This window comes from Xiphophorus couchianus, chromosome 5, assembly GCF_001444195.1.
Source record: "Xiphophorus couchianus chromosome 5, X_couchianus-1.0, whole genome shotgun sequence".
NCBI classification, from domain to species: Eukaryota; Metazoa; Chordata; class Actinopteri; order Cyprinodontiformes; family Poeciliidae; genus Xiphophorus; species Xiphophorus couchianus.
Window position 1 is genome coordinate 9,701,168 of NC_040232.1, and position 18,038 is coordinate 9,719,205.

General features: G+C 37.2%; 1 protein-coding gene across 2 annotated transcripts in view; it reads right to left on the minus strand.

The window, feature by feature from the left end:
* Window positions 1-18,038, minus strand: part of pkn1a (protein kinase N1a) — a 63,409-nt gene that overhangs the window by 23,561 nt on the left and 21,810 nt on the right. The window contains exons 1-5 of one of the 2 annotated variants that reach the window (XM_028017912.1): window positions 6,155-6,280; window positions 5,357-5,551; window positions 3,338-3,443; window positions 1,195-1,343; window positions 372-492 (exon numbers count right to left, since the gene is read on the minus strand). In XM_028017912.1, the coding sequence (XP_027873713.1) occupies window positions 372-492; window positions 1,195-1,343; window positions 3,338-3,443; window positions 5,357-5,551; window positions 6,155-6,196 (613 nt within the window). In that variant the 5' untranslated portion in view covers window positions 6,197-6,280. Of the gene's footprint in view, window positions 1-371; window positions 493-1,194; window positions 1,344-3,337; window positions 3,444-5,356; window positions 5,552-6,154; window positions 6,281-18,038 lie in introns of those variants that run through there. The other variant, XM_028017913.1, reaches the window with a different exon arrangement.

Consider the following 18,038-nt stretch of genomic DNA (forward strand, 5'->3'; position numbering starts at 1 on the left):
TAGCATGTAAAATCTAAATTAAACTGCAATATAAAAACTGTAGAAAGGTCCAAAGGTAAAAGTAATGAACTCTGTCTACATTAGATGCCATTAAGCAATGAGATTTCCTGATTTCATGTGTAGAATGAATGAATGAAGTGTATTAATTTCTTGTCACTTGTCCTGCAAACAGTGAACTGAAAAACCAACAAGCCGGCATAAAAATTAAACGCATTTTCCCCACATATTGTATATGTTTGGTGTCCGATCCAGAACTTTTGCACTGGTGAGTTTACCACAAAAAAACCAATAAAGTTCAGAGCATCTGCAGAACAAAAACCCCTCAAACAACAGCAGAGGAGGATAAAGAGGTGTAATTTCTTTAGACTCACCCTGTGTGTCCTCGGTGTGCTCTGTGGCCTGAACGGCTTTCCGTATTTGCATCCGGATGATGTCGATTTTGGTCTTGCTGTCCTGCAGCATTTGCTGGGCTGTCTGCAACATTTTCTTATCCTGAAAACAGAAACAAGAAGAAAGTCACATGAAACGGTTCAGACTAAATCACAGAGTTTACCGTTACATGTCAGTTACAAAAGCTGTGAGGGAAGCAGAAGTATAACAGTGACATCAAAACTAAAAACAAAAACCAAAGCTGTATGAAAAGGCAAGTGAGAAAAAGATGGAAAAGGATTTAGTCACCTGGAGAGACAATGTGATGGATGTGTCCTTTATCCTACTGAACGTAACACTGCAACTTTAGCATGTATGGGTGTGTGTGCTTGTAATACCTTGTGGGGTCCCCACAGGAAGCAGACGGTCCCCACAACGTAGTATATATATCAGGAAAATGGTCCCCACAAGGTATTACAAACAAACGTGTGTGCAAGTGTGTGTGTGCACGTTTGTTTGTAATACCTTGTGGGGACCATTTTCCTGATATATATACTACGTTGTGGGGACCGTCTGCTTCCTGTGGGGACCGGAGCCTGGTCCCCACAAGGTGAAACGCTGTTTTTGGATCACGGGTTAGATTTAGGACTAAGGTGTCAATTGAGTTTTGGATAATGTTAGGGTTAGGTATGTAATGGTTAGGGTTAGGATAAGTGTAAGGGTAAGGTTTAGGCTGTAGAAATGAATGGAAGTCAATGGAAAGTCCCCACAAAGATAGTCACTCAAACATGTGTGTGTGGTGTATCAAGGGAAACATTCCTCTACCTTTGTTGATCCGTTGGCGTAGATGGGGATCATATTCTCCACCCCCTGTTTGACTTTGAGCTCGATGTTGAGCTGCCTTTCCAGGGCGGCGATGCGCTCCTTGTGGGCTGACGTGCGACTCTCCGCCCCCGGAGACCCGGGACATTCATCTGTGGAAAGACGGCAAGGTTCGAGACGATAAAATAAGGAACAGGATGGTGGTTCACACGGTGGGGGGAAAAAGGGGAAATTACTCCTCTGGGAATTCAATGGAGCATCTAATAATATGAGGCTATACTTGGGTAACAAAAGCAACATTTGACATTTTCAAAAAGAATCATTGTGATAATAAATCTGAAGACGTCAGTAGTAAATATGTACGTGCAGTTAAAATTCTCCAAGGCTTTGGGTTATTATTAAAAAAATTTCAAAATTTTGTTTTGTAAAAAAATAAAGTTGCATTTATTAATCAAGATTAGAGAGATGAAGGAGTTTTGGATTTGCTTCCCTATTCATAATTTAAGTTAAAGTTGTCGTTGACATTTTTTTAGCCTCACACACAAATACTTGTTTTTACCATGTCCATTATTTGAACTACTATAAAAAAAGGTGAATAAAGGAAACAATTTCACTAAAATTAGAACAAAAAAACTTGTATGCAACATGCATAGCTGATAAATATGAACAAAAATGCATTTGTGGACAAATGAGCCAATTGAGAAAAAATTTAACAAAATAAAAATCTACAGACTTGGACAAATTTGTTGGCATCCTTGGTATAGATATATATGAACAACTTGACAACAAATTAATCTCCTCTTACAGTAGCATAATCTCACATGGAAACATTTTCTTAGAAACATCCAACTTTTATTTTAAATAAATTAATACACTGCAGGAAAAAAAACATGTTAAACAATTGTTCCTAAACAAAAAGACTTTTGCCCATAATTATTTCTTTAAAACATACATTAATAGAATCGATTTTTTGCATACTTCACTTTAAGTTGAAGTTTTTTCTACAAACTTTTAAATATGAATCCATGACTTTGTGTTGCAATAAGTTGCAAATATGACGCAACACAAACGTAAACGGTTTAACATCCAGTTAAAGACTCTGTAGAGTTTACTAAAGTTTATAGGGTCTTTAAATAGAACCGTGAAATTTGGTCAGATGAAAGTAAGGGTGATTTCATACTTAGTTCGGTAGACTTTGATCGATTGCGGACCAAAATTTGCAATATTTGTTATGTTTTCAGCTGGTGTGGTTCACTTTCACACTACACTGTGTTAAACAAACCAACGACTTTGAAAAATCTGTTCACCTTTTCACCTGTGGAGGCGCTGCAGCAAGAAATACTGAAGGAAACGACATGAAAACTTCCGAAGACACTGAGCGCAACTTTTTTCTTTTCAAAATGTAAACAAGAATGGAGTGGGAATTTTAGGATTTTTCTTTTGCCTTCTGTAAAAGACCATGAGCCGTTTCTCCCTTTAGCGCTAGGCTAATCCAGAATTCCCTGCACTGTAGTTTGCTTCCTGCTTTTGGAGCAGTCTCCGGTCCACTTGGCATTCACATATGCATTCAAACCGCACCAGAGTTCACTTCAACCAAACCAAGGCTTTCACTTTAGGCGGATCAGAGTTTGCTCTTTTGTTTCACATCAGAGTTCGATTGCCCTTTCACTTCCCCAAACGAACCAAACTTTCTATGCTAACAAACTCGAGTTCTATTGAAGCGGGGTTGGCGTCAATGCACCCTAAGATTTAGTTTCTCGCAAGCAAACGCTTAAGGTAGGTTTGGTATGAAACAAAGGATGAACATGTGGAAAGAGCCTCAGGTCCAATGTGAAGCATAGTGGTGGATCTATGGGCCCTGTCAGAGTGCATGGCATCATAAACTCTTTAAAATACCAGGAAATTTTAACTCAAAATCTATTGGACTCTCAGAAAATGTGCTATTACTGTTTCACCAAACACAAAATCTGCTTTACTTTGTGGCTATCTCAGTCCTGAATCCTACCTGCAATTTGTTGATTCACAATAATCTTAAAAATACACAAAATAATGTAAGCTAAAGCATTTTTTTTTTTTTTTACAAAAATGGAGGGAAATAATGAAGTGATGATTAAAAAAGAAGCGATTGTAGCAGTGGTAGCTGTACCTTTGCTCTCCTCTCCTCCCTTCACCACGATATGAGCATCCAGCTCCTGCAGCTGTGCATGCAGATTGTCCAGCTTTCGGTTTGAAGAGCGCAGCTGACTGTCGACCTAAAGGCAAAAAAAGAAGAAACAGCATGAAGTAATTCATTTATTTATAGATATAAGACATCATTCAGCATTACTTCCTCTATCAGAGTATAACTCAAATTAAGGAATCATCTGTTTGAAATATGCAGTCTTAAACAAGAAGCAGAAAATAAAAAAAGTTTCGTTTTATGTAATTGTTTTTAGAAATATATTTGTTTTAACAAGTTTTGCTGGATTTAAGTTTTCATCATGGTACCCATCAAACTACCAAAGGAATAATTAATCCAAAGTGAAGAACCATTTCATTCTGCAGGGGACATAATTCTCTCCTCACTCTAATCCTACATATTTAGCTAAAAGCTTTTGGGCTTCTCCATCATTAATCCTAAATTTGACCTAATTGGATGCCTTCACACCCACCTTAAAAATCTATTAGTCGATAGAATAACAAATAACTCAAAATGTAAACAGCACAGGGCCTTAAAAAAGCATTAATAAGACTTAAACATCCACATTTTGTCACATTATAACTAAAATCTTAAACCACACATTCCTACTTTAATTTCTTGACAACTGAATTTAAACATATTCTTCCTCCTGAGCTGTGGATTTAAACCATTTTAGGCTAATGGCTACACTTTGGCAAGTTTGAAGCTATGGCATACTCTCTTTTTGGTGACACTGGTTGTTTAATGTTGCATAAAAATAACAAAAAGTAAAGAGATTGGAATGTAACTGAGAATTTGTTTTTGTTGCCAAAGCCAAAGATTATAAGAATGTTGCATCACCCCCCAAAAAGCTGGATAAAGTCCTTCAGTGAACTCAAAGCAGGACATTATCATTGTTCACATATTTGATTATTTATTGGAAGTCATATTATTAAATTCATCTAGAGTATCACAGGTTTTATTAATGTTATGCAGCTCTAATTCACACTCAAAATGTTGGGGCTACGTTCACAAAGCAGGTGATCAATTCTGATTTTTTTTTTTGCAGAAATCTAATTATTTGTGTGTGGTATCAGGTTAGGTCGCATTATTAAATGCGACCTGATATGGAGCTGTTAGCTCATCATGAGACCATGATGATACAGCAACAGTCTTCAGTCAGAAGCCCTGTCAGATTAGTTGACTTTTGATTAGGGAAGCACGATATATCAGAACTGACATCAGTGTCGACTGATATCTGTCATTTTATAATGTATCGGTATTGCTTTGATAAATAAAACTGGGCTGATATTAATAACCAATATTTATTTCTGTCTTGTTGTCATTTGCTTCTAAATGGGGAGTGGAGGAAGTTAGTTATGTGACGGTGATGCAGAAGAGGATTGTGGGTATTTTAACCGAAGTAGTGGTTAAGTTAGCGTGTGGTTGTTTCTTTCAAGGCGTCGAAAAGGTAGCGAAATGTATGTATGTATATAATATAAGTTATCAGCCATTACAGCAATACTAATATCCGACATTGGCCCATATTTTCATATTGGTGCATCCCTGATTTTTTTTTTCTATTTATAAATTTTGACATGTAGTTTGACAAACAAGTTAAGATACAAGTGGTATTCAAAAATAAAAATATATATATATAATTATTTGCCCAATTCCAACCATCAGTTTGAAACCAATCCCTACCCCAGACAGAAATAAGACAAAACACAAAACAAAACAGGAACAAAAGAACCATGAAACTTGTATTTAGTTTGGTGTAATTGTCTTCAAGGAAATAAAGTAGTGGATAAATGATTGAAAAACGTGTCAGTCTAAACTTGATTTTTTCTAGTTTTAAAAAAATAAATTACATCCTTTAGATAGAGGACCACCACCGGTGAGTGAGGATCTTTCCAGGACAGTAAAATTCTGCGTTGAGCAGATAACGAAGTAAAGGAAAGGTGCTTCCCTGATTTTGACGAGTCTTTTGCAAGCGTTCGTTCTCACCTGATGTGCGTTCCTCTTGTCAGTCGTGGCGCGACGCAAGTTCTCCGCACCCTCCTTGATCTTCAGCTCCTTCCGGATCTCCCTGCGGATCCTCTCCCGCTGCTCGTCCAGGAGCTGCTGAACGCTCGAGTCGGAGAAGTCGGAGTTCTGGTCCAAACCGAGCTGCTCCAGAACAGACAGCCCGCCTGGGTCACTCTGCAAGAGAAGGAACAGAAGGGAAGGGCGGGAAAAACAAGGGAAAATGGGGGACAAAGGAAACGGTGGTTAAAACGTGTGATTGTTAACACTATAAAAACAAAAGAAGAATCATTAATGTTGATTAATCCTGAATTAATCCTCTTTAACCTGTTAATGTGTGGAGCTGAGAGTGAGGAGGAGCGAAGAGAAAGAGATGGTCAGCCTGATAAGGCAGTAATGGGAGGAAAGGCAGAGAGATAGTGATGGGGGAAGGAGAGGAAAAGGCCAGTTAGGTAAAAATGAGAAACCATAGAAACTAAGCGTAAATGGAAAAAAAATCCATTTCAACTGGTTTTTATAGTATTTCAAATTTAAAAAGTATTTGTTATGTTGCCTTATCGGCCAAAAGGGTGAACAACGGTCCAGGCTGTCAATTGTTCTCAGATTTTTCCTCTGATTTTGTCTCTATCGGGTTAATCAGACTGGTCTTCCCAGTGAAATATACATCCCAAGTCGTCTTTTTGGGCAAAAAGAAAAAAATAATCAAAATGTGGAGAGTCATCAAGGCAGGAACACACAAAAACTTAGTCCAAATCATCATTGAGCAGAAATCAGACCAACCTCGGAGCTGTCCTCATCCTCCTCGTCCCCATGCCAACACATAACCGACTCAGATCTGACGAGTCCACAAAGTTACAAAAGGGGGACGAATGTCTGCGGTTCGATTCCACGCTCAGGCGGGCGGTTTATGCCGCACCAAGAGCAAAATGTGATGGCGGAGGGTGACACGATAAAAAGAGATAAAGAGAGGGAGAGTTAAGTGAGAGAGGAGGGGAACGCCTCCAAAAGAGGATATCCGTCCCAACACCAAGCTGCTCAGGCCTTTCCTGTTTCCTCTGCGATTTCTGCTGCTGTCAGTGGCGAGTCAGATAAAGAGAATGCAGCCGTTCGCTCTCCATTATAGGATTTGGTAATCATTCTTGGAATTAATGCATCAGGCCTGTTTGTGTTCAAACTGTGACCTTTCCTGTGCTCTCACTTGAGACGCTGATATTATCTTAAGGGCAGAAACAACAGAAGGATGAGTCTTCCAAGCACTGGATCAAAGCCAGACAGTAATATTGGGACACATAAATGTTGCTAGTTGGATTACTTGTTTCCTCTTATATACAAGCTTCCACTTCTGCAGAAAGATGAAAAAGCATGATAAAATCTCTACCGGAGTAGGTGGAGCAAAATGCCTATTAATGGGTTCCTATGTTCTTAAAAGTATGGATGCACTGATTCACTTTTTCCACTTCTAATACCGATATCTGAGGTTTAGAATCAGCTGATACCGATCCGAAAAACAGTGAACTGACTTAAAACGTTTCTTTACAAACGTAAATGTGCTGAATTACAAATTTATTTGATATCTCTGCAGCAGCACACATAAATATACCAATAGCTTCACAAGCTTGGTCAAACGAGCAAAAACAGCAACTTTAATTTTTTCCAGCGGTGCACCGATTGCAGTTTTTATCTGATCGCAGAATACCAATTTAAAAAAAACAACAACAATCTGCTGATTTCGATTTTGTCCTATACCAATTTCTTTTGTCTAAAATGTCGCTAAATATAGCAAGAAAGTCGCTGAGTTGGTAACAGTGGGGTGAGTGTTGTTAACTTGCAAACATGCATACATGACCTGGTGGGCCGGTTAACACTACACATCAGTCTATCAGTCTCACAGGAGAGCAGAAGAGAACAGTGGTGGCAGATGACTGGGAGATAAGATCGGCTTTGCATGCAAGTATCGGCCGACCACCAATCTCAAAATGAAGGAAATTGGCACCGTTAAATCGGTGCACCGCTAATTTATTTAGTTAGTGCAATTAGGAGTTTAATGGTCAATGTAAAAATAACTAAAGAAACTGGTAGCTGAAATATCTTGATGCAATCGTACTTGACATCCTTGTGGCTGTAGTTTGCAGGAGGGTTGGGCATTTATTGTATCGTTTATCATTTATTGTGACTAATTTATTCTCATGATAGGAATTCTGATTTATCGTTGTCACAATAAATTCCAATTAATAATTTAAACTCACCCAAAGCTGTCCATATTGTCTGGATAGTTAGCTTTACTATTTTCTCCACTGTTTGTTCAATGATAGTTGCAATAAATTTGAAAATATATAATAAAGCAGTCACGGTGCTATATAAATCACACTTTTTTGAGTGACTGGTGTCCCAAAGAATCATATTACAAATGGGGATGTTTTTCAAAAGCAGTATTTGTGTTTGTGGGGCTATGACTCCTCTATCATGCTACTTTTAGTTCTTATTGTCATTGTTATCATTACAAAATAGTACTATAATGTATTGTGACAAAACATATCACCCACCTCACCATCTTACTCACTGCATGAGGCCGCAGGATAAACGCGGTTTAAATCTCAATAAAATGCTGTTCAAACTCACCAGAAAGCCATGGATTATGGATTAGAAATTCCCAGGAACTGATTAATTTAAATATAACTAGAAAAAAAGCTTATGTCACATACACCACCTGTTTAAAAAAAGAAGTAGCCACCTGGATTTAACAAAGCAAATATGCATAAAGTTTATCTTTTGGATAATTAATGCAAAACTTTAAATATTAGAGTGACATTTTATTTTTTTGGTGCCGACTTTGTTGTTCTTTGCTAGGCTACAAACTAAAAATAATGGGTGAATTAAAAATTATCCAGTTAAAGACAAAAAAAAAGTTTTATTGAAAGTAAAAATGAACAGATCAGCCATTTTCTGACCACAACTTCGATATATCGAACAAAATAATATAGATCATTACTGACAGCTTACCAGAGAAGCCTTCATCATTACAAACAAGAGTCTATGTGATGTCTGATATGTGGTTTCACCTGATGAAGGAATAAAAGCAAAACATATCCATCATGAAAATGGGAAGTTCTTTGACAGTAAACCAACTTTAGCGCTTTGCAAAAGCTGGCTGTTGAAAACGTTCACCACTGCAGCAGTGGATAAAGACAGGACTAATCATTTCCCTTTGAGCCTCAGTGACACAGAATAAACTATAAGACTACTTCCTGTAATCTAAAAAAGTTCAAGGCAACTACTGGCTCGGTACATTTAAGGCCATGAGGTGGCTTCAGACAGAAAATCAGCTTCTTTTAGCTGTTGTGGTAAAAATGTTACAATGACAAAATGCCTTGCACTAAAACCAGTGCATTTGTTGCTTAATGATACACAGAGGAAATGGCAACTTCAAATATAGCAATGTGTTGCTTAGGCTTTTAAATAAAGTTTATTTGGGCTGTCATATTTCAGGTTAAGTCATCAAATTATTCAATGTAGTGACATTTTACTGTAATTTATGCTAAGACAAATTAGACTGAGAAAATACAGTAGTTCTTAAACTCTTAAGTTGGTTGTTACTTGTACTTAGTAGCCTGCTAAGTGTTGTGTTACATTAAAGAAAGTGATGGATTATGCTTGTTTGACAACATCACTGTTTTTTTTAAATAAAAGTATTTCCACACTGCTGAATTTATCCATCTTTTAAGTAGGGAGAAAGTGCGGTTGCCTTTTACAATCCAGCTGTCTCTGCTGAAAGGACCTCAGACCTTAGGAAGAATAAATGACTTCAGCTGTTTTATAAATGCATCTTGATGTAAATATTCACCAAAAAAGTTGTACATTCAAATTACGACTTATCAATGCAAGCTGGATTTTTGAAGACTCTTACTGGAGCGCATGTTTTACACCAACCCTCAAATGGGCCCGCCAAGTTACTCAGATATTAACACAGCCTTTAAAAAACAAAACATAAATAGAAAGTAAATTTAAAAAATGTTTTTTAAAATAAAAATTAATAAAATAAAAATACTTAAAAATAAAACAATAAATGAAGGATTAAAATGAAGAAATAAATATAGCCGTTAAAAAAAAACAAAAATGAAAAATTGAGGAATTTTAAAAAGGAAATAAATAAAAGAATAAAACAAAAGAAATGGCCATTTAAAATACAAAATTAAAAAGATACTTCTAAATGAAAAACAATAAATGAATGATTAAAATTACTTAATAAATACAGCTGTTAAAGGAAACAAAAATGCCAAATTAAATTAAAAAAACAATTATTTGAAAAAAGCAAAAACAATAATATAATGAAATAAAAGAAATGGTCATTTAAAACTACAAAATTAAAAAATACATTTCTAGATAAAATAAAAAAACAAAAAAAGAAACAAAAATGCAAAAAAATCTAACTTCAATAATTAAAATAAAAAATGAAATAAAAACATAAAAATTGAAACAGAAATAAATACAGGACTATGTTCAGTTCAACAGGCTAAAATCGTCCAGTTGGTGGGAACATGCCTCCTGTCACTTCCACAACCCATTTGCTACAGACGTGTCGGCAGCAGCAGATGTTTGTGATCCGACACAAGATGCAACAAGGCAAGGAGACCAAATCACTAACCGAGTCACATCGGTGGTTGTGACAGCGAAGCTTTACTCTGCACCAAATTTGCTTCCCCTGTTGTAAAAGTGTAAAACTTCAAGTTCATTTCAAGACGTGGAAGACAAAGATGGCAAAATCCACCGGGCATGAATAGCTAATCTCAATCTCATGCATCTTGTTAGTAAGTTTGCCCAGGGAAGAACATTCAGCCATAGTGTTCAGGGAGGCCATGACAGGCTAATTCAATAGATAAAAGCACCAAGAGAGTGTAATTCAATCAGACTGTGTGTGGCGTAGTGAAGCCTGGGGCCGGACAGAGCGGAACGACGTGTAAAGTGAAATATTTGAATATTTTTCTTTCTGATGCACCCCAACTGGGCTGACCACAGAGTTCAGATCCCCACAAAGAGGTCACAGAGTTGTGCAAGCGCGCAAACGGACAAAAATAGGAGAGGAGATATTCACTTTTAATTAACACGAACACAAAGCCCCTCTCAGTTTCCAGTGAAACGTGAGAACATGTCACTGGGAGAGCAAGGCCGCTGAGCATGGCACGCTTGGAGGACTGCGATCTGCGCCTCTTGTGACGACAAGTGAAAATGCCCTCAGAGCAGCGATGGGATGCCTTTAACGTGACAGCGGAAGGACAGAAGACCTTTGTCTGAGTTAGAAGTCGCAGCCCGTATCAGACAGAGGAGGAAGAAGAAAGAGGAGGAAGAAAAGAGAAGTGGTTTGGGGTATAGATTAAATGTCTTCAGTTACTATGTGCTTGAAATTCAACTAAGACAGAAAGGTGTCCTAGCCACAAACAATTTGGGTTTATGTTGGAGAAAATAACTGCAGTGACTCTGCCTGATTTCACAACATGTTTACAACATGGCGGCACAAAAAACAGCTAGTCCTCCGATTTCCATTTTTGCTCCCTCCTCCCCCAAACAAATGTTTCAGATCAAACAAAATTATGATTTCAAATATATCCTGAGTTAATGCAAAAGCAGAGTTTCAATAGTCAATTATGCTTATAAAAAATTCACTAAAAAGACCCACTTGTTAAGAGTCACTTTTGAACCATAATAGATGGAATACTGACCAACATATGTGAGGCGTATTGATGATTTTAACAATGGTACTTGACAAAATTAGATGTCTGTTATTGGTTATTGACTGTATGAGCTGTTTATGTTTTTTTGTGTGCATTTTCACAATGTAAAGCACTTTGAACTATTATGTTTCTGAAATGTGCGATACAAATAAACCTGATTGATTAATGGGGGAACAAAGCTATCCAAACCAATCTGATATTATGTGAAAAAGTAACCGTCGGCACCCGGGAGCAGCCATCATTGTTTGGCCACTTTCATTACAGGATTTCTTTAAGTCTCCACAGTGGGAAGTTTTCACGCATTGATATTCTGTTTCTGGCCACAAAAAAGAATCTTTATTTCAATTTGGACTTTGACAAGCCCACTCTAAAATCCTAATTTAGTTGTTTGGTTTTTTTTTTAAACTTATATAATAGTGGACTTATTTGTGTGTTTGGGTGCACTAGTGTATAATCCAAGCACCTTCCATCTTAAGGTCACAAACTGATGTTTAGAGATTTCCCTTTTATGATTTATTTAAGTCATGACCAGAACTTACTGGTCCATTAATTAATATAAATATTAATGATATAAATATATCCCAAGACAATCCCAACAAGTTTGACTCTGGGAATAAAGTTTGTTTTTCAAAAATGGTGCTATTTTTACACCATATGTTAATGGGGACACAGGCCTCCCACAACTTTCCAAAATCTTAGACCAACGTTCTAAGATTGTTGGAAGGGGAAAAATAGGAGCAAAAAGTCATGTAGTGTGAACTATTGCATCAGGTAGTCGATGTGCCCATCTTCTCCATTTAAATCTAATTATTACTGAAGGGCAACATAATATACAGACTTCACAATCTGCAGTCTTTAGGTTGAATGCAGTATTTATTTCCACTTTGGCTTTATGTTGTTTAGTTTTTTTTCCAGTACATTTTTTGTTAATGGAGACTGAGAATCCATTTTATTTTTGTTTTGGTTGTTTTGTTTATTTTGTTTATCAGTTCCAGTGTTTAGTGTTCTTTTGAAAATAAAGTGCATCTATCTTTGGCAGGAAATCGCATGCATTATTACGTCATTTCCATTAAATCAGTGTAAAAAGATCTTCAAACAATATTATCGTTTATCGCAATAATTTTTGAGACAATTAATCGTTCAGCAAAATTTGCTATCGTGACAGGCCTAGTCATACAATAAATAATCCAACAAGAGGCAGCAACTTTCTAATGCAGGACCAGATTGATTTGGATAGCCTTTTGTATTTAACCATGTCATCTTTACCTGATATAAACATTTGTTTAATCTGAAGGTTTAAAGTGTCACAGAAGTTCAAAAACAGAAGAAATTTGATGAGGCACAGTATGTTTATATATATTTGTTCTCTATTTATATTTCTATTAGTATTTTCACTGAGGAAGGGAATGAGAGGCAGAGGTTTTACAGTTTCACCCTGATTTTGGAGGATGTTTGTGGAATGTATCAAAATTATATTTACCAAATAATTTGATTAAAAAAAGAGAGACTAAGAACTTTTAAATGATTTGGATTAAAATTAAATGAAAATTAACCAAAACAGAAATTGATGTAGAACCCCCCCCCCCCACAATATACCTGGGATACCTACAAAATATATAAAACAAGAAATTAAAGTGGATTGAATTTTCCCAACTTGATAACACATATTCAATGAAATGTTCTGAATGATTAAAACAGCATTTGCAAAGTATAACTGGCTTTTCAGAACAATTGAGGTTATGGTGACCAATAAGAATATTTTACATTTTAATTCCATGAAAGAAGCAAGTTTGTTCCAACCATCAGTTTGGTTAGAAAGTTTGAGCAAAGAACAAATACTAAAATACAGTATTACAAATACAATAACTGGAGGAGAAATGACCTTCTCATGCACAGATTATGTATCATATTATGGTTACGAGATATACTGAACCAACAGAGCATTTTGTCTTCAAAGTCAACGGGTTAAAGCAGTAAAAAACGGGCAGCTGTAAGGATTTGAGTCAAGTCAGATATGAGAGGGTTACATTGTCTCCAAAGCCTCAGCTGTTGCGGGATATTCCCAGTCTGCAGCGGGCAGGAACAACCAGAAGTGATCCAAGAAAAGAAGCAGGGGTGAACCACCAACAGGGTCAAAGTGCGTCAAAGCCTAATGATGCATGTCGAGCTGCAGCCGCTCAGATTACTGAAGAGGTTCTGATAAGAAGGTACCAGAATCCAAATGCATTGTAGTTTGTTGCGACCCATGCAGGGCAACGGGCTGTCTAAAGCTTCACAGATACTCCCAGATATCTGTTCTTTCAGAATGATGCTTATGAAGCAACTCAGTCATTTGTTGTAAAGTCTCTTTATTTCATCAAACTGGGCTATTCGGTTAATATTCTGTTAATATTTGTTTACCGCAGTCTTTGAGGTATACACCACATACTGTAAATATCTTTACCAATGCCATTCCCAATTGTTGTAATGGTTATATTATTTTTTTATCAGCTGCAAAGATTTAATAATTCACAAATTTCCCTTAACTAGGAAAAGCTGTTTTCTAAAGTAGTCTGCTGGCAAAAAGCAGACTTCTCGTTAGGGATGCACTGACAAAACTCTGGGCCAAAATCGATATCAGACCAGCAGGGGACAGATAATGCAAAATTCACTTTTTGCACATTTTTTGTACTTCTAGAAACAGTCCAAGTGGCAACAAAAACACCTAGTCATTTTCTGGCAATAACTTAATGTTTTTTGGTGTCTGGAAAACAAGCCGTTTCAAAAATCTTCCAACATCGAGCTCATAATCTCCAAGCCCTGCCCATTGCCTAGCAACCGAAGAGTAGCTCCGCCCACTTCATTATTAGTAGACAAGCATGTTCGGTCAGCTACATGTTTTGTTGTTGGCTACAATGAACAACATGAGTGAGTCCATGCACATTTTCTTCTTCTGCTTCTGACTCAGGGCCATAAATGTGCAGTTATGCAATTGCGCATCTGTTCGCAGTCACTTTCACGTGTACAGAGTGGAATATTGAGTTAGGTTGCAAGGCCAGCAGCAGCTGTTTTGGATTTAAAGTGACAAGACGACCTAAAACATCTAATTCTGGAAGGAGCTCAAAATAGGCAGAACTGGTCAGATTAAAATCTCATGGACTAAGAATGATTTTGTGCAAAATAAAATGTAATTAGATAACGTACAGACATATTTCCCAAATGTTTCAATTTATAAAGCAAGAATTAGACTAATCTAAAGTCATCTCACCATAACATCTTGTAACTTTTAATTCCAGCTACAGGAGAACTTAGCTATTTTTGCCGTTTTGTCCCAAAGGCAATGACATCAGCAGAAGAAAACTCAACCTAATTTATTTACTGGAACTTGTAGGTCATTTCCTGCAGACGTCTTCAGTTCCCAGTCATTTTCTTGAAAAGTCAAACCAACGGGAAACACAACTTCCTGTTCTTGTCAAGTAAACTGTCTGGATGGGGAGAAGAAAATAAAAATATAAAATAAAAACTGCCTCAAAGCATAAACCCATTGGCTCATTATTTTTAAATGTACAAGAGCAACGGGACGCGTGTCCAGTCACTCATGACAAAAAGAAAGAGGCTGAAGCGCAGAGCTGAAGAGAGAGCAATGTGAGGACAGGAAGAGGGGGGGAGAGAGGCAGAACAAGACAGAAAACAACAATGAATCAGCAGCCACACAGAGGCTGCAATATAGGGCAAGAGTGGACAGAAACTGTCCTCCACAACTTCATAAGGAAGACAGACCAACCAGACCAAATGTTGAGTTTTTCAAGAATTTACTTTGCAATGGGGGACATAAACAATCCCTTCCAGGTCAAAGGAACCCACTGAAAATGTCACTGTCTGAACAGAGGAGCTGGACTCAGAAACAAACAGCATCTGCCTCATGGAGAGCTGAGTGGAATCTGGAGTAAAAGGCAAGAGCAAAAGACAAACAAACCTCTGTTTACTGCATATAGCTGCCAAATGGATGAAATGCCCAGGGGAAGAACATGAGATGGGTATATTTCATAAGCATCCCTCCTCCTTCTATAAGGCATATCCTCCCCTGCTGTGTCAATAAGCAGTTTTCTTGTGCAAACATCCAGGAGGAGGACTTGAATCTCACCTGAATTAAAGCTTGAACACCACAAATTAAGTCAACTGAGAAACAATCATGAGGCCAGACTGAAATTTTTATTCCATTATTAATGTTTATTGATTCGGTTCCATCAGAACAAATGCAACAGTTTTTGTTGGTTTGCTTTGAAGGACTTATTTTAGGCCAACCAAACACAGATGGACAAATTGAACCAAATCCCAGGGACTTTTTGTCGAAGCATTGCGACATCCGTGCTTTGAAGCTTTGTCTGGGTCACACCCATCACATGTTGCACTGGATCTGTCATTCCAGTTGAAGAAAGCAGACTGGAAACGTCACCGCATGTTTTGGTGAGGACCAGTTTTATCACGTTTCTTCAGAGAAGTGGATAAAAAAAATGTCTGTTTCAATAAAAACATATTTATTGTAGTCTTATTAGCTACAATACAAAAGAAACTGCTAATTCGTTGCTCTTTATTGATTTAGTGTGTCTTGAACAGTCAGGGTTTCCTAAGAAGTGAATGCTCATTTATTTGCGGTTCAATATTCACAGATTCACCTATTTTTGGATTTTTCTGTGACGACTCCAAATTATTCTTAGAAAATTTGCAGATTTCTTTCCTAGAGCGTATCTAAAATATTTCAAACAAACTGCAACTTGAGAAACTGAGATAGGCTATTGGTTATTGTTTGGCAGACAGCCAATCCTAGAGCACCATTTACTTTTGTTGCTGCTGATTGCCTGAACCCTCAAGATTGGAAATAAAGAAGACAATTTGTTTCCGAAATAGTGCTAAGACAGTTTCCAATGTGCGTATTAATGCACTTAAAGGTATATTTGGTTTTCGAACTTTTAAAAGGTATAAGCACTTCTATAGTTAATATCAGGTATTCGAGGATTCTAGCTGTTCACAGGCAGCTCCTATCCTCCAGTAGCAGGGGTCTACTGTAGTTTCATGTTTTACTGTAACAACGACTTGAAAAGGAAATGTTTGTCTTTCGTTTCACCTCCAAACCATTCTGTTTTGTTAAAATAATAAATAACAGCAGCTGAAAATCTTCATTCTAAAAACAGCTTCAGTTCAAATACTTTAAGTTTTATCTGGTGAAAAATGACAGAAACCTGGTGAGATACCGTTTCTCTAAAAATGTGCCCTATGAATTTGGACTGGCTTTACAAATTACTACAGATTTAACTAAATCATTCTATTTTTGACCTGTATATACCCTGATTGTTTTTAAATTAAAACAAAGATAGAAAAAATTATGTTTCCAGTGAGCTCTGCTAACTCTGCTAGCTGCTAATACAAGATACTGATATAATGTTGTATTCAAATAATCGTAACATCGAGTTTTATGGCGCTTGTGATCTAATACAGTGTATCGTCGTCACCTGTCTACATGATATATGTAAAAAACCCTATGTTTTAGTGCTTGAGCGATCTTTATTCAAGTTATTAAAAATAACATTTCAGCAGATCAAAGTTTTCTAAAAACTGGAAAAGGGAAAATCATTCAAACCAGTTGGTGCATCTCTAGTTAAAGAAAAGCACCTTGGTAATGACTCAGCCAGGAGACCAAGAGAAACTGAGGATGGTGACGACCTGCTTTAAACTTTAATAAAAGTAAAATAAAATAAAAACAAGAACCACATGGAGCCAAATATTAGGAGTGGAAGCAATTTTAGAATAATCTTTGAGGAAGGTTAAAGTCACATTGAGACTGGGGGGCCGATTGAGGCAAAAAGAGACCCCCTTTCTTTTCTATTATCCAATGACAATAAACCTGCTGAGGCTGGCATTCTCACCAGCCCTATCGATTCCTCCTCAGCAGCAAGAAGAGAGGGTTCAGCACAGCAGGCACCCCGTCCATCAGCGTCTGCACCAGACGTGTTCAGTGAACAGAGCCGACACCCATCAGTCAACGTCCAATCCCCGCTGAGCCGCCGACAACCTCCACTGCTGTCAGTCAGCCTCAATACACTCCCCAAAAAAATGCACCACACTGTGTGTTATACATGTATAACATGACCAGAAATATTGAATAGTTGATTGGTCTCTACCTGCCCTTGATCGATGCCATAAGTAAATTTTTGGAATACTAAAGTGAAGAGAAAATAGAGGTGAAAATTAGGGTGCACATATTGCAATTTTCTGGCCGATTGCCAATTACTGATCTTTTAAAAAAAAACAACCTGCTGATTCCAATTTTGGCCGATAACATTTTTTTTTGTCTGAAGTGTTGCTCAATATATCAAGAAAGTTGCTGAATTGGCAGCAATGGGGTGACTATTGTTAACTGTAAATAGGCAGATATGACCTGATCGGCCGGTTTATCAGTCAAACCTCTCTCACAGGAGAAAAGAAAAGCATGGTGGTTAATTTTTAGACCTTTGCTGAGGTTGATAACATCGGTGGATAAGATCGGCTTCACATGTAAAAATTGGCCGATCACTGATCTCCCAAAATTAAGGAAATGGGCACCGATAAATCAGCTGGCCAATAAAACGGTGTACCCCTAGTGAAAATGCAATGATGGAAAAATTGTCAATACGACTGCGTGCAAAACTGTCAATATTCCACTAATGTTGAAAGAACAATTTCACAATTGTGGTGTTTCCATTAACTAGGAAACATAATTAAAATCACATGTGAAAAACAAACCATGCCCTGACTAACTACTTCCTGTAGTTTTCTTCTTCATGGTTTGAACCAGTAGTGACATCTGTTTGCTGATTATGTGACTTGTGTGTTACAAAAAAAAAGTGTTCCCGATGCAGTTTTGCAAAATAAAGCACCTCATCCTTGCACAATGATTTAGTTTTTTTGAGATTGTCAAGTTT